Source organism: Sus scrofa, chromosome 13 (genome assembly GCF_000003025.6).
Source record: "Sus scrofa isolate TJ Tabasco breed Duroc chromosome 13, Sscrofa11.1, whole genome shotgun sequence".
Classification (NCBI taxonomy): domain Eukaryota; kingdom Metazoa; phylum Chordata; class Mammalia; order Artiodactyla; family Suidae; genus Sus; species Sus scrofa.
This window is the reverse complement of record NC_010455.5, coordinates 199888746-199914450: the sequence shown is the minus strand read 5'-3', so window position 1 is coordinate 199914450 and position 25705 is coordinate 199888746. Positions and strand designations below refer to the sequence as shown.

Genomic DNA, 25705 nt, shown 5'->3' with positions numbered 1-25705 from the left:
CAAGAACTTTTTTTGTCGCTCAGTGTGGCACTTTGCTATGGCAGCCCCAGGAGCTAATATCTCATGTTTAAAAAAGCAAAATTAGGAGTTCCTGTTGTGGCTCAGTGGTTAACTAATCTGACTAGTATCCATGAGGGCGCAGGTTCGATCCCTGGCCTTGCTCATCGGGTTAAGGATCCGGTGTTACCGTGAGCTGTGGTGTAGGTTGCAGATGTGGCTTGGATCCTGCGTTGCTGTGGCGCAGGCCGGCAGCTATAGCTTCAATTTGACCCCTAGCCTGGGAACCTCCACATGCTGCGGGTGCGGCCCTAAAAATCAAACAGTAAAAAATAAAATAAAAAAAATAAAAAGTAAAAATGATGCATAAACAAACATACACATAGAAAGGTCTGAACGGTGAGCTATTATCTACCATTAGCTTAGCAGGAGGCAACAGGGAAGAGGGTGAAATGAAGGGGGGGAGGTCATTCTACGCCAAACGCTTTCATAAAGTTTTGGAGGATTTTAGAAGAGTGTTTTAGGTATTACCGCCAAGTCGTCTGGTCTCTATTCCTATCTGGGAGGCACAAGGTTCTTTCAGCCCAGAGAGCCGCGCCAGCGCCTCCCAGCACGTACCGAGCTTCCACTCGTGGGCTCCGTGTCCAAGTAGGAAGGCGGCATCTGCACCTTGCTGAGCACCTTGAAGCACGTCTTCAAGGCGTGCGTGAGTTCGGCCAAGCTCAGTGCCTCCATCCCCTCAGCCAGGGGCTGCACCAGGCAGCCAAGCACCTGCGGGAGGTACTGGGTTTGCACCTCAGAGTAAAGTTCCTGTAAGATAGAGACACGGGCTTGGCGAATGTGTTTTTGGGTTACAATCAGTGGAAAACTCAAAAATGTTCTGTTTTTATTTTTGTCTTTTTAGGGCCCTACCTGCAGCATATGGAGGTTCCCAGGTTAGGGGTTCAGTCGAAGCTACAGCTGCTGGCCTATACCACAGCCACAGCAATGCAGGATCCGAGTCGCATCTGCGACCTACACCACAGCTCATGGTAACACTGGATCCTTAACCCACTGAGCGAGGCCAGGGATCAAACCTGCAACCTCATGGTTCCTAGCCGGATTTGTTTTCACTGTGCCATGATGGGAACTCCAAGTGTTTTGTTTTTGTTTTTTTTTTTTTTTTTTTTAAATTTTTTAGAGCATAGGTTCATGTTAATTACCAAATCAGAAAACAGAATAATATTTCTTTTTGATCTAAATAAATCTGTGAACATTCCTCCTCTCCTTTCAGGTGGCTTTTCTTTCTTTTCTTTTCCTTTTTTTTTGCTTTTTAGGGCCGCACCCGCAGCATGTGCAAGTTTCCAGGCTAGGGGTGGAATCAGGGCTGTAGCCGCCAGCCTACACCATAGCCGCAGCAATATGAGATTCGAGACACATCTGTGACCTACACCACAGCTCATGGCAACTCTGGATCCTTAACCCATTGAGTGAGGCCAGGGATCAAACCTGCATCCTCAGGGTTCCTAATCGGGTTTGTCAACCATTGAGCAACAACGGGAACTCCTGGCACAACTTTTAAGAAACACATTTACTCTCGCTCCTAAATAAGCGTCATACAGGGATGACGACCAGCTCATCATCTGGTTTTCATAATTTTAGCTCAGCCCACTTAACTGGCTCTAAAGTTATATTCCCCCCCTTTTTTCCCCAGCTGCACTTGTGGCAAATGGAAGTTCCTGGGCTGGGGGTCAAGTCTGAGCCACAGCTGTGACCTATGCCACAGCTACAGCAACGCTGGATCCCTAACCCACTGCGCCAGGCTGGGGACTGAACCACAGAGACAAGCTGGACCATTAACCTACTGCGCCATGGTGGGAACTCCAGAAGTTATAACCCCTTTAATTAAAAGGACCTAAAGGATTTAAGAGATCCCATCCACCTACGCAGATCTTCTATGCTCAAACAAACATCAAAACAGTGCTACGGGAGTTCCCCTCGTGGCTCAGCGGTAACGAACCCGGGCAGTGTCCTTGAAGATATGGGTCAATCCTTGGCTCTGCTCTGTGTGCTGAGGATCTGGCATTGCCATGAGCTGAGGTGTTAAGTTGCAGATGCAATTCGGGTCTGGCGTTGCTGTGGTTGTGGTGTAGGCTGGAAGCTGGAGCTCCAATTTGACCCCTACCTGGGAACTTGCATATGCCGCAGGTGTGACTCTAAAAAGAAAAAAACAAACAAAAAAAAAACCCCAAAAACAGAAACCCCAAAAAACCAAAACCAACAACCCCCCGCCCCCCAAACAGTGCTACATATTTATGTACGACTACTTCTTCAGTAAGTTAGGTTTATAAACAGGCTGATCACAGTGATAAGAATGTAAATAACAGGCAGAGTTGACTCCTGTCTTTACGGCCAAGGACCTACCAGGGGGATCACATCCAGCAGGAAGACGAGCAGGGTGCAGAGCTCGGAGACCGTGGTGGGAGGGCCGACGCTTCTGCTGGCCGTGTAGCTCTGCTTCGCCGGTCTGCGAGCATCACAGGAAAGGAAAGCAAGTGAATTCTCACGATAATTTCAAGCCTTTCCTGCGGTTGCCATGAAAGTTACTACTTCTATTTCAAACACAACGAAAGACGGTTTCTGGAGTTTTAATAATTGAGTTTTGGGGCCAGGGAGTTCCCATCATGGCTCAGTGGAAATGAATCTGACTAGCGCCCATGAGAACGCAGGTTCGATCCCTGGCCTCGTTCAGTGGGTTAAGGGTCCAGTGTTGCCATGAGCTGTGGTGTAGGTCACAGACGTGGCTCAGGTCTAGTGTTTGTTGCCATGGCTGTGGTGTAGGCCGGCAGCTGCAGCTCCAATTTGAACCCCTAGCCTGGGAACTTCTATATGCCACAGCTACGCCTCTAAAAAGACAAAAAAAAAAAAAAAAAAAAAAAAAAGAAGTTTTGGGGTCAAAAACCATCTAACAGAAAAAAGTGTCAATAATGGAGTTCCCTTGTGGGGCAGTGGATTAGGGATCTGGTGTTGTCACTGCCTCGGCTTGGGTTGCTGCTGTGGCTCGGGTTTGATCCCTGGCCAGGGAAATTTCTCAGGCAAGGCCAACAATCCCCACCCCTGCCCCCTGCTCAAAATAAAAACCCACCGCAAAGAAGTGTCTATAAGTGTCTTGAACCTGATGTCTCCAGAACAGGCTCACTCTGACTTGAACATTATCAAATGGGGTAAGGGTGGGATTCCACACCCAGCAGATCTGGAGCTGTCCACAGCAACAGGACAAAAGTCCTGTTCCAAGGGAAGGAGCTGGGTGACAGAATGCAGGACAGCTGTTCAACCTGCTGTTGGAGCAGCCTGAGACCGCTTCCCCCGACCCGTGTCACCACAAGCTCGTCCACAATGAGCTAATTCATGAGCTGAGAATTCCACAGCTTCCACAGGGACGTGAACGCTGCTGGCAACTCCACTGGTAGCTGCCTACCTCATTCTGAAACTCCACACTTCCATTTTGTCTTTTGTGGGGTGCCCATGGCGTGTGGAAGTTACTGAGCCAGGGACGGAACCCACACTGCACCTGCAGCCCAAGGCACAGCGGTGGCAATGCTGGATCCATGCTGCATCGCAGGAGAACTCCAACACTTCCTTTTAAGGAAGCAGGCCACTGGATAAATAAGTATGTATTGGTTCTCAAACGGGTCTTATTGTGGATTCATCTACGTATCCCACTACGATTCAGCTCGAGTTTTCTTCACTGTAAATTATCGCTTAGTTTTCTGAGAGTTTATTTATTTTGGGGAGAAACTGAAGAACTCTACCCACTATATCCAGGAGATTTCGCTTTCGCTGCCTACTTTAAAGAAACCCCTGCGTCTGTGTGTAAAGAGACAGGACAGACATGGTCACCAGAGTGCAATGTTCAACAACCAAGACACTGACACTGGTTTATTTATGCGCTGGACCACTACGCCTAAAATGAATGAAATAGGTGTGTATGTTACAATACAGATAAGTCTCCCAAAGGGCTGTTGACACCCCAAACCAGAACATTGCAAAAAGTCATATACAACTTGATACCACTTATAGCAAACCTAAACAGACAAAGCAGACTATATCATTTCTGGATACACACTTGTTATAAAAGCACACATGTCTCAGGACAGACATGAATTTCAGGACAGAGATTAAATGCTGGGGTGAGAGGAAGGGAAAGTAAGGAGTTAGCTCTATCTGGGGGGCAATATTTTATTCCTTAAAAAAAGATGGCGGGAGTTCCCCTTCATGGCTCAGCAGTTAACAAGCCCGACTAGGATCCATGAGGATGCGGGTTCAATCCCTGGTCTCGCTCAGTGCGTTAAAGATCTGGCGTTGATGTGAGCTATGGTGTACGTTGCAGACACAGCTTGGATCGTGCCCTGCTGTGGCTGTGGTGTAGGCCGGCAGCTGTAGCTCCGATTTGACCCCTAGCCTGGGAACCTCCATATGCTGCAGGTACAGCCCTAAAAACCAAGAAAAAAAAAAAAAAAAAAAAAAGGAAAAACAATGGTCAGCTGTTGTCTACAATTTCAGCAATGGGTGCGTGTGTCAGACATTAGTTCCTCTAATTTTTTTTTTTTAAGAAAACACATCTTCTAACTCTGAAATGGAACTAAGCTAACCAACATACACTCCGGCCTCAGGATAACACAGCCTTGCTGTTACCCGTGGATCTAATTACAGTTAATTTATTCATCAGAGGCTTGACCCCCGGCTGCGGCCTGGCCCTATCTAGGAGAAGCTGGGGAGTCAGGCAGGCTTGCTTCTAATCTCGGCTGCTGCTAACTTGCTGTGCAAGGCCACCCCAGGTGCCTCACGTCTCCGAGCTCCAGCTTTCTTATATGATGACATGCCTGCTTCTCCCGGGGGTGAGGAGGCTGGCCCACGGCCAACGTTAATAAGTGACACTTTGGAGTTCCCGTCGTGGCGCAGTGGTTAACGAATCCGACTAGGAACCATGAGGTCGCGGGTTCGGTCCCTGCCCTTGCTCAGTGGGTTAAGGATCCAGCGTTGCCGTGAGCTGTGGTGTAGGTTGCAGACGCGGCTCGGATCCCGTGTTGCTGTGGCTCTGGCGTAGGCCGGTGGCTACAGCTCCGATTCAACCCCTGGCCTGGGAACCTCCATGTGCCACGGAAGCGGCCCAAGAGATAGCAACAACAACAACAACAAAAGACAAAAAGACAAAAAAAAAAAAAAAAAAAAGTGACACTTTGGTGATGGCTACAGGTACCGGAGACAGTGTGACAACACAGGGCCTTCGAAAGGAGGAGACAAGAATGAAGTTTTACTGCGAGACTCACAGGACAAGATGTGCTTTGAGAGATTCCCTCCTTTACAGGGAAAATCACACGGAGAAGGCCCTCCTGCAAGTTTCCTGTCCAGAGGATGCCAGCGCCCGCACTTCTGAGGTGGTGCGATTCACCAGGTTAGAGGAGATGTGAAAGCTGATTATAGTGGCTCCAAATGTGACTGCTTCCACCTGACCAGTTATATACTAATCTCAATAAAAAGGTAAGATGATTGACGCTTTCAAAAATACTCTCTCCCCTCCCAGGGCCACTGAACTAAGCTTCTTTTTTTTTCTTTCTTTCCTCCCTCCCCCCCCTTTTTTTTTGCTTTTTAGGACTGCACCTGTGGCATATGGAAGTTCCCAGGCTAGGGGTTGAATCAGAGCTATAGCTGCTGGCCTACGTCACAGCAACACAGAATCCCAGCCGCATCTGTGACTTACACCATAGCTCCTGGCAATGCTGGACCCTTAACCCACTGAGTGAGGTGAAGGATTGCACCTGCAACCTCATAGTTACTAGTCGGATTTGTTTCTGCTGCGCCATAGTGGGAACACCCCAAACTAAGCTGCTTTAACAGATCAGGCCCCTAAAGGCCCTGTGCAAAGAAAGCTGATTAGATCAATGCAACCTGAAAATGCACAGAGGAGTTTTGAAAGTTTGGCTTTAATAAGGAAGCTTCAGAATCATGTGAAGCTTCTGGATGGTAATGTTTTCAGTTCCATTCTGATTTTAAGTGAATTCTTTCCCATCGTGCACTCAGCAGAGACCACCCACTGTTACCCAGGTCGGTATAATCTGGCCGCAATAACAGTGCTGAAACCAGGAAACCCTCACCTCCTTCCTGATTAGGCATAACGTGAACTGGAGGCTTACCTGAAGCAATCCTCAAAACACCTCATCATGTAATCCCAGAGAAAGTCTGTGCTTAGGGACGTGATCAGCAAATTCACCGTTTTAACAATCTCGGAGGCGTTTCTGTTCTCCTTTATTGTACTGTAAAGTAAGAGGGATATTTATTTCTTTATTTTTTGGCCTTTTTTTTTTTTTTTTAGGGCCACACCTGCAGCATATGGAGGTTCCCAGGCTAGGGGTTCAATCGGAGCTGTTGCTGCTGGCCTACGCCAGAGCTGTAGCAACACCAGATCCGAGCTGTGTCTGTAACCTATACCACAGCTCACAGCAACGCTGGATCCTTGACCCACTGAGCGAGGCCAGGGATTAAACCTGCAACCTCATGGTTCTTAGTTGGATTCATTTCCGCTGCGCCACAATGGGAACTCTGATATTTATAAATATATCCATGAAAAGCCCTGTATTATGGGAACACCATATCTGGAAAAGGAATTCACTGTACCATATGCACCTTATTTCTAGAGAGACGGATAAACTCGTTAAGAGATAAAAATATGGGAGTTCCCGTTGTGGTGCAGTGGTTAACGAATCCGACTAGGAACCATGAGGTTGTGGGTTCGGTCCCTGCCCTTGCTCAGTGGGTGAACGATCCAGCGTTGCCATGAGCTGTGGTGTAGGTTGCAGATGTGGCTCGGATCCCGCGTTGCTGTGGCTCCGGCGTAGGCCGGTGGCTGCAGCTCCGATTGGACCCCTAGCCTGGGAATCACCATACGCCGCGGGAGCAGCCCAAAGAAATAGCAAAAAGACAGAAAAGAAAAAAAAAAAGAAAAAGAAAAAAAAAAAGAGATAAAAATATGACTGTTCTGACATAAGGAAGAGTATGCGCTGTGCCATCCCAAACAGTATTTCTATTATTACCTCAGAAGCTAGCTTAGGAGCTATTGCAAAAAGAAGGTGATATGTTAAAAGCCAGTTTTAGTCCAACAGCAGGTGATGCCGTTCTATTGGTGGAATAATATAGTATAGCCATTTAAGAGGGAGATGTTGCTGACATTTAAATGCGCATCTTCTATGACTCAGAAAATTTATTCCAAGGATTTATCCTCAAGAAATTCTTGCACATGAACACAAAGATAGAGGCATAAGGATACCAAGGCAGTGTCATTTTAAACTACTGAAAAAGTGGAGGAGTTCCCACTGTGGCTCAGAGGTTAATGAACCCAAGTGGTATCCATGAGGATGCATGTTCGATCTCCGGCTTTACTCAGTGGGTTAAGGATCCAGCATGGCTGTGAGCTGTGGTGTAGGTGGCAGACTCGGCTTGGATCCCATGTTGCTGTGGCTGTGGTGTGGGCCAGCAGCTGCAGCTCTGATGCAGCCCCTAGCCTCCATATACCTCCATATGCTGAGGGTGCGGCCCTAAAAAAAAAGAAAAAAAGAAAGAAAAAGTGGAAACCATCCAAAAGTCAATCAATAAGAGACTGGTCAATTGGTCAGGACTTCTCAGCCAAGTGCTAACTCCTTACTGAGGACTCTAAGGCAACCACTACGTCCCACAGGAGAAGACTGCAGAGCCATTTGCAACTTGTATTTAAAAAAAAAAAGGTGGAGGGGAGTTCCTGTCGTGGCGCAGTGGTTAACGAATCCGACTAGGAACCATGAGGTCTCGGGTTCGGTCCCTGCCCTTGCTCAGTGGGTTAACGATCCAGCGTTGCCGTGAGCTGTGGTGTAGGTTGCAGACGCGGCTCGGATCCCGCATTGCTGTGGCTCTGGCGTAGGCCAGTGGCTACAGCTCCGATTCAACCCCTAGCCTGGGAACCTCCATGTGCCGCGGGAGCGGTCCAAGAAATAGCAACAACAACAACAACAAAAGACAAAAAAAAAAAAAAAAAAAAAAAAAAAAAAGGTGGAGGGAGCTCTCTGGTGGCCTCTAGGGTTAAGGCTCCTGCATTTTCACCACTGTGGTTCTGGTTGTTGTTATGGTGCGGGTTTGATCCCTTGCGCCCAGGAACTTCCACATGCTGCAGGTGTGGCAAAAAAGAAGGAAAACAAACAAACAAAAAAACAAGAGAGAACCTGAAATAAACATTGCAACTCTCATTTAAAAAAAAAATGCAACTAAACAGTTACTATAATTCCACCTTAAAAATAAAAGATAGGCAGTGCTGTACATGTGCATTCAAGGTTTGGAAAAATGCAAATGTTTTATGTTTTTCTCTGCAGGGTGGTGGGATTTTTTCTTTTTTTCTTTTTAGGGCCGCACCCATGACATATGGAAGTTCCCAGGCTAGGAGTCGAATCAGAGTTACAGCTACCCGCCTATACCACAGCCACGCCAGATCCGAGCCACCTCTGTGACCTACACCACAGCTCATGGCAATGCTGGATGGCTGACCCACTGAGCGAGGTCAGGGATCGAACCTGCAACCTCATGGTTCCTAGTCAGATTCATTTCCCCTTGCACCCCGATGGGAACTCCACTTTTTTTCTTGATACCTTTAAATATTGGTAGATTCTACCATAAACATGTATTGCTTTCATATTCAGAAAAATAAGAAACTACTTTCATTCTGTGAGAAAAAGACAAACACTAAAACTCATGGCGTTCCCTGGTGGTTCAGTGGGTTAAGGATTCGGCGGCAATGTCACTGCTGTGGTTCTGGTTACGGCTGTGGCTCAGGTTCTATCCCTGACGCTGGAACTGAAGCTGCCCACCAGTGTGGCAAAAAAAAAAAAAAAAAAAAAAGGGGAAAAGGTGGATTCATGTTGATTGGTTTAAGAGCATGGGTTATCTTAACCAGTGGCCTGATCTGCCCCTAATCTCCACTTTCTCCACAACATGTGATAAACTGAGAGTTAAACTTTAGGGAGTGAAAAAGAGTGAAGTTGGAAGCCAAACCCATACCTTATCAGTGAATTTCCACTCTGAGTGTAGCTGAGTTTAAGATCAGAGCCCAGGGCATCTCTGCAGTAAGAATAAAAGGCCCGGATGACTTCGAGAAACAAATTCTCAACAACCTGAGGCCCTGCAATTAAAAAGGAAACAGCCAGAGAAAGATAAACCAATAAATGACATACCCATAAAACACATCAAGAGTAACTATACATACAGACAATTTGTATAGTTTTAAAAGTACAGAAACTTAACTTTAGTTGTGACAATGACACTTTTAGCTGGGGGAAACAACATCCTTGAAATGAGCCAGCATTCTGTAGAGTGGACGAGGTGCTGGCTGTTCTAAGCATTCTGTGACTATAAATTTAATCCTCACAACAGCCCCAGGACTGGGTAATATTTTGCTCTGTTACAGATAAGGGGACTGAGGCCGAGAGGCGGGGTAATTTGCTCCAGGCGGATTCTGCCAGGCAGAGGCAGGGAGTGAGCTGAGTGTCTTAAGCGAGAATAAACTGTCTGGCCAGAGTAAGGCAATTTTTTTCCTATTCTGGATTCCTTTAAGGATGAGCGAGAACAACATGAAAGAAATAACCGCATTCCTAAGAAGCTCAAGATGGCACCAAAGAACTGGACCAGCTGCTAATTAGGCAGGTGCAAGGCAGCTGGACATGTCTGCTCCACAAACACCAGCCGTCAGGCCTGCTGGGAGGGAGTAATGTCCCACCCATCATTCAGAAGCATGAAAACAGGATGGTCCAGAGCACGCGGGAGCTCTGTCAACACATCTGGGTAAAGGGAAACGCAGATCATCTAATCCCTTCTGCTTCGAAGATAAAAGTCGTGCAGAACCCCAGGAATATTTTATCTCCAGCCTAAGAGAGCAAGAAGAAATGAAGACATGGCCAAAGCTTGGAGCCAAAGCACAGATAAAACTATGACTGTCCTATGCCTCCTGGTCTATATTATCCATCCACCCCTCTGCCCTTCAAGTGTGTCTTTTCTCAGAAAACTAAATGATCAGGGAGTTAGTTCCCTGGTGGCTCAGCACTGTGCTGCTGTGACAAGGATTTCATCCCAGGCCCTGGAGCTTCTACATGCAGTGGGCATGGCCAAAAAAGAAAAAAAAACCTGACATAACAAATTAGACTGTTATGATGGGGCAGAAGCCCTCCATTCATCCCCTTCCAGAACATAAGACCTGGAGCCCAAGCTGGAGGTCACAGTTTACTTGTTCGGGTCAAGGCCTTGACATAAAACACCCACCTCCCAGGGCGGGCCTTGGAGGCACAAACGCTTCCTGCTTTGACTGTCAGGAGCAGCCAGAGCTCCATGTCATGGCACCTGAGTCCAACTGCATGACCTGAGGGACATCTGGGGGAGAGTCTGCCTGATGCCATCAAGCAAGCAGCAGCGCCTGTAGTCAAACAGACCTGAGTTTTAGTCCTAGCTTCCAGGCGCCCCCTGGCAAATGACTGACCCTTGCTCAGCTCAGTCTCCCCATCAGTAGAAGGTGTATGGTAAGAAAACAGCCCAGGGTTGCTGGAGGTGTGGAAAGATGCAGGAAGATGTATCCTACGGAGATGAAGCCTGTTTCCTTCCCTTTATGGTGTTGGAGGAATGAGATGCTGAGATCTTACAGCAAATGGAAACCGAGCAGTTTCTTTCTTTCGTCTTTTTTTCTTTTTAAGGCTGTGCCCTCGAGCATATGGAAGTTCCTGGGCCAAGGGTCGAATCGGAGCTGTAGCTGTGGCCTACACCACAGCCACGACAACACTGGATCCAAGCTGCACCTGCAACCTGTGCCACAGCTTGTGGAAACGCCAGATCCTTAACCCACAGAGCAAGGCCAGGGATGGAACCCACATTTTCACAGAGACAACGTTGGGTCCTTAAGCCAACGAGCCTTAATGAGAATTCCAGCGGTTTCTTTTTTAAAGCAAGGCAGAGAAGGTCACTTTTCTCAACTGATGCCTACAGGACTACAGTGTGTAAGGCGACCCTTTTGGAACCAGAGTCTAGTTCAAGCCCCTCCGTTTGACAGAAGAGAAGACTGAGCGAGGCTCATCAGGCAGAAGCAGATTTCTTGGGGTCATGAGGCAAAATGATGGAGGAAGGCCTATTTTCTTGAAAATAAAATCAAAGTGTCTTTGTAGTAGGATATGTGATTGAGGAAATGCTTTCACCAAGTCAGTACTGCATGTGTCCTGCAGGCACAGGTGTAGACAAGCACAAAGGTATTTGCCAAACAAAAACATTTAAGTGGTGTCCAGATAACAGGAACTCAACCACACAGCATGACTAAAGTACCTCAAGATTCTGGAATTCCAAAGAGTAAACTGTATTCTACATAAAGTGCTTTTTTTTGTTTGTTTGCTTTTTTGTTTTTAAATTGGCTGTACTCACAGCATGTGGAAGCTCTCGGGCCAGGGACTGAACCTGTGCCACTGCAGTGACCCAAGCCACTGCAGAGACAATGCTGGATCCTTAACCTGCTGAGCCACAAGGGAACTCCCTAAATTGTGGCCATCACTGAGTTTTAATTCCCTCAAAACAGGCAGTCTGCCTTTGGCGCCTGGTGGTGAAGCACTTCCAACGTTACCTATTTCCGGCTTGTCAAGCAGACTGACGAGGATGCGGAAAGGCCTCAGGTACGCGTGGTGGCGTTCCTCCGTGTCGGCATCAGGGAACTTCTGGTGCAGTATCTCAGCCAGACCCTATTTTTTTCAAAGCCACATTATTAGCGTCTTGAATCAAGCAGAGCATGACCTTATTGCTTGGTCTAACTGTCAAACACTCTGGGATAGAGGTGAGAGCGGTCAGGCAGCATGAGACGAGCAGTGCCAGCCCTCCACATCGTGGGTTCTGTATCCACAGACCCAACCATCCACAGATCAAAGAAATTCCAGAAAGTTCCCAAGAGCAAAACTTGAACTTGCCACGCCCTGGCAACTTCTTTGATAGCATCTCCCGGTGTCTACCATGACTTACGTAGCATTTACGTTGTATTTGGTGTCTTAAGTAATCTGGAGATGATTTAAGGTGTGTGGGGGGATGTGTGTAGGATATGTGCCAACTTCTCCATGTGACACACACGAGGGACTTGAGCATCTGGATTTTGGTACCCACAGGGGTAGGGAGTGGGGTGCTGAAACCAACCTTCCGTGGATTCCAAGGGGTGACCGTACATGGCGTTTTCCCAACTGTGTCCCAAGGAACAGGCCCCATGTCTACTTGGAGGTCCCTCAAGGAACCCCATGGAAGAACCATGAACAGCAATGTCCTGATTGGGGTCTACTTTCCAGAAATGCTCCTTTACCTCAACTAAAAGATCCTTGGAATATTTCTCAAAAAAATACAAGGACTGGTCTTCGTAAGAATTTGTGGTTTCAGGTTCTGGCACGATGGTATTTCCTTTAATATCTGAACCTAGAAAAGAACAAGCACTATGAGCTGTGAAGAGATCTATACATTTAAAGGACACTATCCTAGGAGTTCCCTTTGTGGCTCAGCGGTTAATAAATCAGACTAGAAACCATGACGTTGCAGGTCAGTGGGTTAAGGATCTGGCGTTGCCGTGAGCTGTGGTGTAGGCGGCAGATGTGGCTCGGATCCCGTGTTGCTGTGGCTGTGGTGTAGGCCAGCAGCTACAGCTCCAATTCGACCCCTAGCCTGGGAACCTCCATACGCCGCAGGTGCGGCCCTAGAAAAGACAAAAAAAAAGACCAAAAAAAAAAAGTACACCATCCTAGTGTGCAAAGGTCTCGTGCTCTGACATTTTAAAAAATAAAATCCTTCTGATAGAAAACGAAGATCAGATCTGGCAAAATCAAGGCGTGTCTTCTTCTGACGATGGTGTGCCAGGGATCAGACAGGCAGAATTCCGGCTCAATGGGCATCAGCTCAACTTATCCCAAAAATTCTTCCTGTCTCTGGCAAGTAGGAGTATAAGGATCTAATGGAATGTGTATCATTTCTAAAAACCAGCGCTTATCTGTACAGCACTATGTGAAATCAAGGTATTCTCATCAATATGCCTTCACTCTGAACCGTGGGTGAGTCTCTAAGGGCCTCAGGGCAAAGAACAGCATCTTTCTAAGTGAGAGCCTGGACTCCTGGGCTCATGGCTAAGCAAGTCAGAGCTGGCACTGAACTTGGGTCCCGGGTCCTCTCTATACACAGCAAGCTGAGCCCCACTGGGAGGGAGTCATGCATTGAACAGAATCATCCTTGTAACAAAAACGCTTAGGGAACCTGTAAATATCCTTCTGGAGAACCTTCAGGAGTTCTCTCGTGGCACAGTTGCTGCCGCGTGGGTTCGATCCCTAGCCTAAGAACTTCCGCATGCTGTGGGCCTGGTCGGGGAAAAAAAAAAGAAATCCCGCAAAAGCTTCCATGCTATGCCTTCTGAAAGGTTTATAACTAGGGGAAGAAAGGGTTAAGAGGACTTTCTGACGTTGGTAAGAGAAGATCTGTATGCTGAGGGTCTAAGAAAAAAGCTGAGAAGCAGAGGGTTTTTAGGGCAGTGGAAATACTGTGTGTGACACTAGCATCGCCTAAACCCACGGAATGCACATCATCAAGTGTGAACTCCGATCTAAATGGGGGGCTGAGGGTGACGACACGTCAGTATAGGTTCATCAATTGTAAGAAATGTGCCCCTCCGTGGGGGGTGCTGATGATGGGGGTTGAGAGCAGACGGGAACTATCTGTACTTTCCTCTCAGTGTCACTGTGAACCTAAAACTGCTCTAACGAAGATAAAATCTTCAAAAAAAAAAAAAAAAGCTATGGAGTCCTTTCACAACTGCTCTGTACACCACCCTCTCTTGAATATGGGCATTTATAAAATTCAGAAAGTGCTACCCTTTAAGTTCTGGGATTTCCTGGGCTCTGTCCCTGTGAAGCCTCCCACTCAACAGTCCAGAGCTCCTCCTGCAGGGTTGCAGGCTGTCCACGAGAACACATGCTATAGAAACGTGAAACAGCGTTCTCATGTCTCCCAAAGGCATCCAAATCTCTCCCCAAATGTGTCAATGCCACAAAGCTCCCATCTAGAAAAGAACCTTCTCCCACACATATTCCACGTTTGTTGGTTTTCTCGAACACACTCGCATTCCATGAAATTTTCTTTCTTTCTTTTTTTTTTTTTTTTTTTTTTTTGTCTTTTTACAGCCATACCTGTGGCATATGGAAGTTCTTGGGCTAGGGTTGAATGGGAGCTGCAGCTGCTGGCCTACGCCACAGCCATGCAGGATCCAAGCTGCACCTGCAACCTACACCATAGCTCACAGCAATACCAGATCCAAGCTGCACCTGTAACCTATGCCACAGCTTGTGGCCACACTGGATCCTTAACCCACTGAGTTGGGCCAGAGGATTGAACCTGCATCCTCACGGACGCGGTGTCAAGTTTTTAACCTGCTAAGTCACAACGGGAACTCTGCATGAAACATCTCCACAGCAATAAACGTCTGCTTGAATATGGCTTAATTGCCATTATTTTGTAGTATTTCAAGCTTCTTAAAAATGGAATCCAGTCAGTCTTAAAAATCCCATGTTCTTTCTTTTTTCCCCTCATTCTTGAAAGTTTGATTGAAGTACATAGTTGATTTACCTCCCCGTTTTTTTGTGCAATGGCTGCAAATGAACCAGAGCTGTGGTGCAGGTGGCAGCTGATGGATGCCCGTTCAGTCAGCGGGGCATCTTTCCACACTCTGGGATTCGGAAATGGTTCGCCAAGATTGGGACTTACTCCAAAAAAAAAATCAGCCCTCAAAGGTTTCAAGGTAACTCTGACCGAGCCAACCACCACGCCACCCACTGGTTAACTCCGCACCTAGTAACCATGCGTAGAGCCTTCTGTTCAGAGACATGTCTCTTCTCAGGAGGGTCTGGGTGGCGGCCGAGAGGATGTGCACAATGTCGGATCTGAGCAGGGGAATGGCTCTCTCTTCGGAATCCTGCGAGGACAGAGAAGATGCTACGGTAAGAAGATGCCAGGGGCACATCGCTGGCTTTCTGACACATGGCCCTTCCAGTCCACGAAAATTAATATTATTTTGAATTAAAAACAATTTTTTTGGCTTTCTAGGGCCACACCAATGGCATATGGAGGTTCCCAGGCTAGAGGTCTAATTGGAGCTGTGGCCACTGGCCTGAGCCGCAGCCGCAGCAACGCCAGATCCGAGTCACATCTGTGACCTACACCACAGCTCATGGCAATGCCGGGTCCTTCACCCACTGAGGGGCTAGGGATGGAACCCGAAACCTCATGGTTATTAGTTGGATTTGTTTCTGTTGCACCACCCCGGGAATCCCCGTCGAAGCTTTATCTTAAAGAGGTGGTTCTCAGAAGGGGTTGGTTCTTCACTTGCTGCCCACGGGAAGAGGCGATGGAATCTTTGCTATGGAAACACCACCCTCAGAAACAAACAAGGACCCTTTGCGGGCGGCTCTCCCTCAAGACAAGACCACTCAGATCTATGCCGCCTACCCCTCGTCCTTGGGAAAGGCAAGCGACTCGCCTGGGAGAAAGGCTTACCAGGCAGGTATAAAATGGGAAGAAGAAGAGGACAATCTCCAGATTATTTCTCTGTACCAGCACGTTTGAGTCCAACAGAGATGCACATAAGGACTTAACCTGTAAGTGACAAAACGTCGTGAAGATTTCATGCCCAAGGCATCAACCATCATTTGTAGGCTATTCTTTATAGTTGTAACAATGAAAATAACATTTCCTGGGAATCTTGAAACCACTGTGTTAAATCGTGGGAAACAGAACAGTAAGGTACAAATATGGGAAACCTGGTCCAGGTGCTAGTTGGCCGTGAGACATCAGGCAGATGGCCAGCTGCAGACCTCAATTGTTCCGTCTGAGAGATGGAGGGCTGTGGACCAGATGCTCGAGTTCGAAGACTCAAACTAGGATCTCAGAAAGGAATGTCCTGAGGTTCCAATAGGAACTTTCAGCTACACGGAAACTCCAGAGACAGTCCATCAAATGGATTCCCAACCAATTCAATTCATATTTTGAGTGTCTTTTCTGAGTACAGATAGACGCAATCCAGCCACATAATAGCTTATAGCCATAAGACAAATGCTAACAAAAAGCTGTGAGAATTCAGAAGAGGAGAAGGTGCTATCTTTCATGTGGGGAGAAGAGTGAAGCTTTGTGGGCAAGCTGAGCTTAAAGACAGGAAGGAGACACTGAGAGGCGGGAGAAGAAGGGACGGGCAGGAGTGCAGGATGAGTGACCGGCTGGAGCAAAGTCAGGCTCACAGCCGTGCCAGGCCAGGGTGGACAGCCAGCTCTTGGAGGGTGGAGGCCTTGAAGGGGCGAGGAAAGGCATCTGGTGGGCTGGGAGCAGACTGTCAGGACACCACTGAAGATGGACTTTATCTGCAGGCAACAGGAAGCCAGGTATAGTTCAAACACAGCATGCATCTGAGCAAAGCTATTCTTTAGCAAAGCATATCTCTTAGCAACCAAAAAAGGACTGGCTGGAGAGAGGGAGAAATGGGGAGAAACCAGTTAGAAAATTACACGATGTCCAGGAGCAAGACCTAAGAAACCGAAGCGGGACAGGGAAACGGAAATACAGACCAGGTGGTCCAGACAGTGAGGACGGGAACTTATGTATGAAGGTCTCCTGTGTCCGAAGCATTGTATGATGACCTTTCATCACTCTTTCCCTCAGGGAGCCCCATGAGGAAGATCTGTCATTCCCACTTTGCAAAGAGGAATGGACTCAGGGGGTAAGGACTTGCTTCCAAATTAATGATGAATTCAGTTTTGAACATTTTAAGGTCAAAGCGTGGGTCCACCACTAGGTGGTGATAGATGACTGCAGGCCATTAAACAAGTGGTGAATTTGTGGAGAAGGGACAAAAGTCTGGAAAGTTACCATTTCTCAAGGTCATGAGAAGGCAGGTCAGTGGCAGGGAAGGGGGCCTGGAGGATGGAGCCCAAAGAGCCCCAAAAGCCTAGGTGTGAAGCAGCCAGAAGAGAGGATGGTGAGAGCAGGGCTGGACAGAAGCTGGAGGAGGACCAAGCCTACTGTGTGCATGGTGGCCGGTGTGCCACGGGGCAGGGGTAAGACAAGGCTGGAACTGGACAGCTGCCCCGAGAGGCACTCCAGAGCCTGCCTGTGGTGCAGAAGTTGTGGGGTCCTCCAGAAAGGCTCTCCTTAGGCATGAAAAACGCTCATCGGAATATACAATTCACGATGCGTATGTCAGAGAGAAACCAACATGCCATTCCAGGATGCAGAGAGGCCACCTCCTCATCTGTCCCATCTCCATCTCCTGCTGCCCAGCCCCCCCATGGGGAAGCCAGCCCGCCCACCCTGTTTCCCCCACCCCCCGCCAGGAGCAGGGCACCCACCGTGAGCTGGTAGTCGGTCCCCAGCATGTACTTCTGCTCCTTGCCAGGCGAGCCCCTGCTGATGTGACCCACCACAAAGAGTGAGGCGGGCAGGCGGATGGCCGGACTCGCCAGGACGCTCCCCCACAGGGCGGCGTAAAACACCTCCTTGCCGACCACCAGGGACAGCCTCAGGAGCAGCGTGTCCGTTCTGGAGAAGAGAGGTCACAGAATTGGGGCTGTGTCTCAGTGTACCGCTCACTCCCCAGCTGTGGAGACACCTCCAACTTTCTCACTGTTTTGAGCTGCTGCCATCTCTAACCCTTCCGCGTTTGTCCACCTGCTGGCTGCCACTGAAACTGAATTTGCTAAAACAAACACGTCACTGAAAGTGCAGCTTCTTGGCCAAGAGGCAGCGTCTGACCGGTTGTGTCACCCACCCTGGCACGGAGCTCCATCTCAGCCCCTCGCTTTGCTCGGGATGCCACGGGACTCTCAGGGGGCGGTTCCACTGCTCAAAGGGTGAGCAGATCAGCCACATCGTATGAAAGCATGAGGAGGAGTCCTGTTGTGGCTCAGAGCATCAAGAACCCGATGCTGCCTCTGTGAGGATACAGGTTCAATCCCTGGCCTTGCCCAGTGGGTTAAGGATTCGGTGTTGCCATGAGCTGTGGTGTAGGTTACAGATGTGGTTCAGATCCCATGTTGCTGTGACTGGTGTAGACTGGTAGCTGCAGCTCTGATTTAACCCTTAGCCTGGGAATTTCCACATGCCTCAGGTGAAGCCATAAAAAATTAAAAAAAAAAATTTTTTTTTTAATAAGCATGAGGAGTCATTATTGTGCTGGGGGGTGGGGGGGCAAGAAAAAGGCTGATGGGACTGTTTGGAGATGTAAACAATGATAAAGACACCCCCTACCTGAGCACAGCCAAAAATGTGCCAAGTGATGCTGGACTTCAGAAACAGGGGGGACAACACCCACCTGGGCCGCCCACTCCCTCACACATTCCCTAAGGCCCGGAGTGCTGGGCCCTGTCACTCTCACTCTGCTCACTGCGCCTCCCAACACAGGCTCCCACTCCGCATTTATTCATCCCTTTCTTTTTTGTCTTTTGCCTTTTCTAGGGCCGCTCCTGCGGCATATGGAGTTTTCCAGGCTAAGGGTCGAATCGGAGCTGTAGCCGCCGGCCTATACCACAGCCACAGGAACACGGGATCCAAGCCAAGTCTTCGACCTACATCACAGCTCACGACAACGCCGGACCATTAACCCACGGAGGGAGGCCAGGGATCGAACCCACAACCTCATGGTTCCTAATCGGATTTGTTAACCACTGTGCCACGACGGGAACTCCATCGTCCCTTACCTTTACCTACATCTCCCGCTTCCCACAGCATAGCACCAGCAACTTGCCAGACGTTCTCTAAGAGAAGCAGTGTTATGAGTGGGTCCCAGCTTGGTTTTCCACGGACAGTGACCGAGGCCTGGACCTTCTCTGCTCAGGGAGCACCTGCAACTGACTGGGGAACCTTCTCCCCAACCGTGAAAACAAAGCTCGCAGGCCAGGTGATAACACCTGTCAATATGACAGTAGAGGCAAACTCCCAGAGGAGGATTTCACTTAATGAGTGATCTGACTCAAAACATGAAGTAATTCCACTTTTCACATGCTCCTTATTTGCAAAGACAACAGGAAAAAAAAAAAAAAAAAAAAAAAAAAAAGACAAGAGGACAAGCCCAGTGTAATGAAGGGTTTCTAGTCAGGTCTCTGGTGTCCACACCTGATGGATGCTTCCTGGAAGTGGTGCCTGGGACAAGTCTCACCTCTGTGCATATCCGTTTTCAGTTACGGGAGGGAGAAGAGATGAAGATGTTGTAAGATGACCTGAGAGGCTCTGAGTAAAAACCTAGCACAGGCAAAGAGGGTGCGCTCGGGCCACAGGGGCCACCGTCACCACCAGGTCTGCTCAGCTGCCTGACGCCTCTCAGTGCCCGGACCAGCAACTGACACACAGCTGGTGCTCGAAAAAGCTGTCAGATGAATGCCACTCTTTCCCTTTTATTATAATCCAAGTTGTCTTAAGTTTACTTTTCTTTTCTTTCGGCTTTTTTTTTAGGGCCACACCCATGGCATACGGAGATTCCCAAGCTAGGGGTCGAACCAGAACTATTGCTGCTGGCCTACGGCCGAAGGACCACAGCAATGCCAGATCCAAGCTGTGTCTGCGACCTACACCACAGCTCATGGCAACACCAGATCTTTAACCCACTGAGAGAGGCCAGGGATCGAACCTGAAACCTCATGGTTCCTAGTCGGATTCGTTCCCGTTATGCCACAACGGGAACGCCCTTACTTTTCAATATTATTTCACTATATATTAAAACATTTCATATAAAAAGTGTCTACTACCTTTGGATATTATAAAAGAATTTCATTCTCTTTAAACCTAGTGTGTATCTTTTTGACTCATAAAATATTTGTAGCAGATGACATGGTGTATCACCTCTTCAGAAAAAAAACAAAAAACAAAACGAAGAAGCATGAAAAAGAGCCAAAGGTTTAGGAGGAGGACACGGGATGGCTTAGTGGCTACAGGTATCAATTGGTCTTCTATGGAGGCTGAGCAAACAAATAGAGCTTGTCTCTGCCCAACTCTCAAAACCACCAGAGCTCCTGATTTGGGGCAAAAGTACCATCTAGCAGCTGTGGCTACAGTCAGTCGAGCAGCTGGGTCACTGGGCCCTCTGGGCAGACAGGATGGTCCTGAGCCAGGCAGAGATTCCCATGGCGACGGATTAATGTAGGGAGGCCCCGGGGTGCTCCTCTCTCCCCAGGATCCCTACACAGGAGACCAACGCTCAGCTAAAGCCCACTGCAAACACTACAATGCACTCACCGGTTTCACACACCCCCTTGCTTACAATGGTATCTTCCCAAAGTACGTTCCGCGGAACACTGGCCACGTGAACTGTCCCACAGTAGACAGGTTCCCCTGCCAGAGAGCCTGGGGAATGCCACCTGTGCTAGCGCTCTTCAATATTCTGAGAACACTGGCTACTTTTCCTTATTGAAGAAACAGAGATCTTAGAGGTCCCCCTGTGGCCCCAATAGGATGGGCATCGTCTCTGGAGCACTGGGACGCAGGTTCAATCCCCAGCTGGGTGCAGCGGATTAAGGATTTGGCATTGCTGCAGCTGTGGCTTAGGTCACAACTGTGGCTCAGATCTGATCCCTGGCTCTGGACCTCCATACGCCTCAGGGAGGCAAAAAAAAAAAAAAAAAAAAAGTGTCTCTATATAAATATAAAAAGCCCCATTTTCTTCTAAAAAACTGACAGATCTTAAAAATTGAAATGATGCTACAGTTCAAAAAATGCCAATTAGGCTGGACTTTGCTATGGAGGGCGAAGTAGAAGCAGGATGACTGGGGTTAAAAGCTAAGTAATTTTCTACCACATAAGAATTACATCATCTCAGTTGTGAAATTCCAAAATAAGTCTGCACAGTTTAGTGCCCAGAACTGACTTTTCTATCTGAAACCAAAGACCAACAGAACAAAACAACACACACACCACTCCCACCCTCTGCTCGCCTGTCCTTCCTCAGCCACTCTGGCTGCTGTTCTCCTGCGCCCCCTGCAAACACAAGCTCCTTCCAACTACACAAGCCCCTCTTCTCTACTCAACTGACAGCAAGGGAGCGACACGGGCACGGTGAAGCCCCTAGCATCTCATGACCCTGGCCGTGTGGCACTTGCCCCACAGATGGCCATGGAAGCAGAGCTGTCACAAGCCGAACAGCCTGTGTGTGACCATCTAAACAAGTGGGACGGTGACAACAGCGTCCTAAACCACCATACTCAGATACATGCCAAATAAGGGGTGGAAAATTCTAGAACCAGCAGAGCTCATCATCATGGTGTCTGGAATCAACCAAAAGAAGGGTCAATAACCACATTTAACCTCTAAATGTTCCTATATTTTATTTATTTTTCTTTTTAGTTGGACACCTGTTAGCACACGAAGTTCCCAGGCTAGGAATTAAATCGGAGCTGCAGCTGCTGACCTACACCACAGCCACGGCAACTTGGATCCAAGCCACGTCTGCAACCTACATCACAGCTCACGGCAACGCTGGATCCTTAACCCACTGAGTGAGGCCAGCGATCAAACCTGCGTCCTCATGGATACTAGCCTGGTTCATGACTGCTGAGTCACGATGGGAACTCCATTTATTTTAAACATTGTTAGCAAAAATTTAAAATATACATTTAATAACTTTAATTTTTTAAGTCAGGGTTTCTCAGCCTTTACCCTGTTGACACCTGGGCTGGATCCTTTGTCATGGGATAACTGTGTATGTGGTAGGATGTTCAGCTGCACCCCTTGCCTCTGCTCACTAGATGTCAGTAGCACCCTCTCCACCCCAGTTGTAACAGCCAAAAATGTGCCCAGATATTGCCAAAGGCCCTCCCTGGGTGACAAAAATCACCCCAGGTGGAGAACCACTGATTTAAAGGGAAGTCGTCGGTGAGCTGGTTTTTGCTCGCTTACCAACCACCAAAAACATTCACTTCCCTGTCTCCCCCGAGCCGATCCCGTTTTCTTGGTAGAGCAAAGCACAGCAGGCTCTGCGGCCACTTGGGCACTTAAAAAAAAAAATTCTGGCCGGGGATGATCTGCAGATATCCAAGGGTTATTAGAAAGTCACAGTAAATCATGAGTCCTAATACTGGCCAAAACTTGCATCCCTTCTGGTTCTCCAGCAAGCACAGACCAGGAACTGTCCCCGCCCCCACGAAACCTGTGAGTCAGCCGCCCTCAAACTCCCTGAGCATTTTCCACCCACGTGGACATCACGACCCCCACCCCTGGACCCTCCCTTCCCCCAGATCTGCTGCGGGTGGGGGTGTCTGACTCAACTCCTGAGCATTTTGGGGAAGAAGGCATTGTCTGAAACGGACGTGGATCTGTGCAGGCACCTCCCTCGCGTGCGCCTCCCGCCCCTGAGAGCTCAGACTACACAACCCTCGACCAGTCTCCACCCTTGGAAAGCTGGTCACTAATCCCTCTGAGAGCTGCACCCCTCCCCCCCCCCCCGGCTGGGTTTTCTGTCGCAGTTGCAGCCACTCAGTGATTCACGTGGCTTGGCTCCACTCGGGGTTCCCTGTTAAGAAATCACAACGTCAGGAGAAAACACCCGGGGGTTAAGCAGCTTCAGCAACTGTTCAAATGAACACTCACTGATCAACTGAGAGAACACACAAAAACCCCTCAACGGCTGACACGCTTCGAGGTGATTCACACTTACAGACTAAACAACAACAACAAAACTGCAATACATTTTGGGAGCTGGTGTGTTCATTCAGCTTCAGATCATGGGGGAAAAATGTGTTTATACACACACATCAGTGAGGAAAATGAATGGGCCAGAATGTCTGGAAAGAGCCTGGGACCAGGAGTCAAGAGACAGAGGCTGCTAATGTTCCTCCGGCTGACCCCTATGTGACCTTGACTGTTTCTTAGTCCCCAGTCTTGCCCAGTGCATCCCAGTGACTCAGCGTATCACTGAGGGTGATACACCTATCACTGCTGGGAAGTGGAGAGCTTCTAGCTGCTCTGTGTGAGAGCCTGAGGTGGTCCAAGCACACATCAAAACCCAGTCCAGAGGCATGACTCGAATTACCCTTGGCCATCAGGGACAATCCCAAAAACCGTTCTGATTATTCAGCTTCCTTGAGGGGCGTGTTGGATTGATTCCTTAATTCCACTCCACACCCCAAACACCCACCCGTCACGGCCAATGCAACAGGCAAAGGTGGTGTGGCTGGGCCTCTGGCAGCACCTTGTGTCATCAAATGGAAACTTTTGCAAGCACAAAGGTTTCCAAACCTCCCAACAGGCTGAATGTGGAGTCTGAAACAGGACCTATGAGTGGAGGTTAATCCACTGTGGCATCACTCAGAATAGTTAATACACTGGAAATGAGTCCTTACATTTCTTTTTAGGGCTGCCCCTGAGGCATAAGGAAGTTTCCCAGGTGAGGGGTCCAATCAGAGTTGCAGCTGTTGGTCTATGCCACAGCCCCAAGGGATCTAAGCTGCATCTGCCACCTATGCTGCAGCTCGTGACAATGCTGAATCCTTAATTTACTGAGTGAGGCCAGGGATCCAACCCGCATCCTGACACCATGTCCAGTTCTTAACCCGCTGAGCCACAACGGGAACTTAGAGTTCTCACATTTCCTTTTTTTTTTTTTTGTCTTTTTGCCTTTTCTAGGGCTGATTCTGCGGCATATGGAGGTTCCCAGACCAGGGGTCTAATCAGAGCTGTAGCTGCCAGCCTATGCCAGAGCCACAGCAACGTGAGATCTGAGCTGCTCTGCGACCTACACCACAGTTAATGGCAATGCCAGATCCTTAACCCACTGAGCAAGACCAGGGATTGAACCCACAACCTCACAGTTCCTAGTCTGATTCCTTAACCACTGAGCCACGACAGGAACTCCCCGAGTTCTCACATTTCAATTTTCCAGAAACACAGGACAGTCCGTAAACTCAACAGTCCAAATGGATATATACTTTTCCCCACTCCTAAGCGGTGACCAAAACAAACAAGCACCACTGCGTGAACTTTTATGCATGTGCGTCGACAAACTTCTACTGGTACTGCTGAAACTTGTCAAGCTGTCTGCTGGTGTCACACCTTGAGCCCTGCCTGGCAATGAAACTGGGCCTTGCTTTTATATCTGGAAGCAGCTTCAAACAATGGAAAGAACGAGGGCCTCAGACACTGACACACGGGGTGGAAGGGTGGAGTCCCATTTCTGCCACCCACCGACTGCGTCTCTGGGAAACTTTCTTACCTTCTGACTTTCACGTGGAAATGGAGGCACATCCCAGGAGCACGCAGTATTTTAGTCAGGCTGAGAAATATAAGACATCAACCTGACTTCTGCACCTGCCCTGCACATCTTTCTCCATCTCTGTTTTTTTTTTTTTTTTTTTTTTTTGGCCACGCTGACAACATGTGGAAGCTCCCAGGCCAGGGACTGAACCTGCACCACAGCAGCGACCTGAGCGGCGTAGTGACAACGCCAGACCCTTAACCTCCTGTGCCACCAGGAACTCCTTTCCCTGTTTCTTATAAAGCAGTGAAATAAAACATAAGCCCACGGAGTTCCTGTTGTGGCTCAATGGTAATGAACCCAACAAGCATCCATAAGGATATAGGATTGATTACTGAGCAAAGCCAATATTTGAACCTACAGTGGGTGAAGCCTGCAGCATTGCCGTGAGCTGTGGTGTAGGTCACAGATGTGGCTCAGATCTGGTGTTGCTGTGGCTGTGGTGTAGGGCAGCAGCTGCAGCTCCAATTTAACTGCAAGCCTGGGAACTTCCATATGCCGTGGGTGCACCCTTAACAGAAGGAAAAACAGAAACAACAAAACACAAGATTGGACGGCATGGCTGTGAGCCCTGGACGTGACCCACCTGTCGTAGATCTCCGAGCCCTCCTCGAGGCCGGGCAGCAGGCCAACGATGAAGGCCTGGAGGCTGGGCAGGAGCAGCTTCTGCAGCGGGAGAAAGTACTTCTCGTACAGGCCGAGCAGGACGGGCCTCACCGACATGGCTGCGTGTGCCAGGAGAGGGAACAACCCGCAGCTTGGGGACAGAAAAGGGGAGAGGAGGGATGATGAGAAGCCTGTGACGATGCTCGGCCGGCCGGCCACCCACACTGGTGATGGCGATGCCTGCTTGTCACGAGACAGTCTCCGCAATATCAGCCCTGCTGTTAGCCCAGGGCAGGTGATGGGCAGTGTGGACACCACACTCTGATGGACAGAAAAGTCAGGAAGGGCACACTCCAGAGCCTGGTTATCTCCTGGTGATGGCTTCACGGGGAACTCACACGACCTTGGTATTCTGCTTGTTTGTCATTTTCTTATCTTGTGAACTGAAACAGGGATTACCTGGGTAATAAAAAAAGTGACGCGGCGGGAAGCTCTCATACCTGTATAGGAACAATCCTTGGCCAGCCATTTGGTCCCCACAATTTTAAAGATAATTTCATAGGTTTCTAGGGCTTTTAAGTGCACGCCACTGGGCAAAGCCGGATGCAGGCACTGAGCTAATCTCTTGCTGATAACGAGCCGTCTTGGCAACAAGGAATACCTCAGGTTACTCTGGAGAGCCTGGAAAACAAGAGGAGAAGCACATGAGGAAGAAGGTGGTGACAAGGACAGTGGAGGACACATCTTGCTGAGGCCAGGAAGACAGGCGTAGGACCCAGCGTGGCC

General features: G+C 48.7%; 1 protein-coding gene across 1 annotated transcript in view; it reads right to left on the bottom strand.

The window, feature by feature from the left end:
* The window catches only part of DOPEY2 (dopey family member 2), a 134463-nt gene that overhangs the window by 68034 nt on the left and 40724 nt on the right, over positions 1-25705 (bottom strand). The window contains 12 exon segments of the mRNA XM_003132763.4: positions 616-807; positions 2401-2503; positions 6171-6290; positions 9055-9175; positions 11645-11759; positions 12362-12471; positions 14881-15004; positions 15586-15684; positions 17427-17616; positions 24900-25070; positions 25420-25432; positions 25435-25600. Coding sequence (XP_003132811.2) covers positions 616-807; positions 2401-2503; positions 6171-6290; positions 9055-9175; positions 11645-11759; positions 12362-12471; positions 14881-15004; positions 15586-15684; positions 17427-17616; positions 24900-25070; positions 25420-25432; positions 25435-25600 — 1524 coding nt within the window.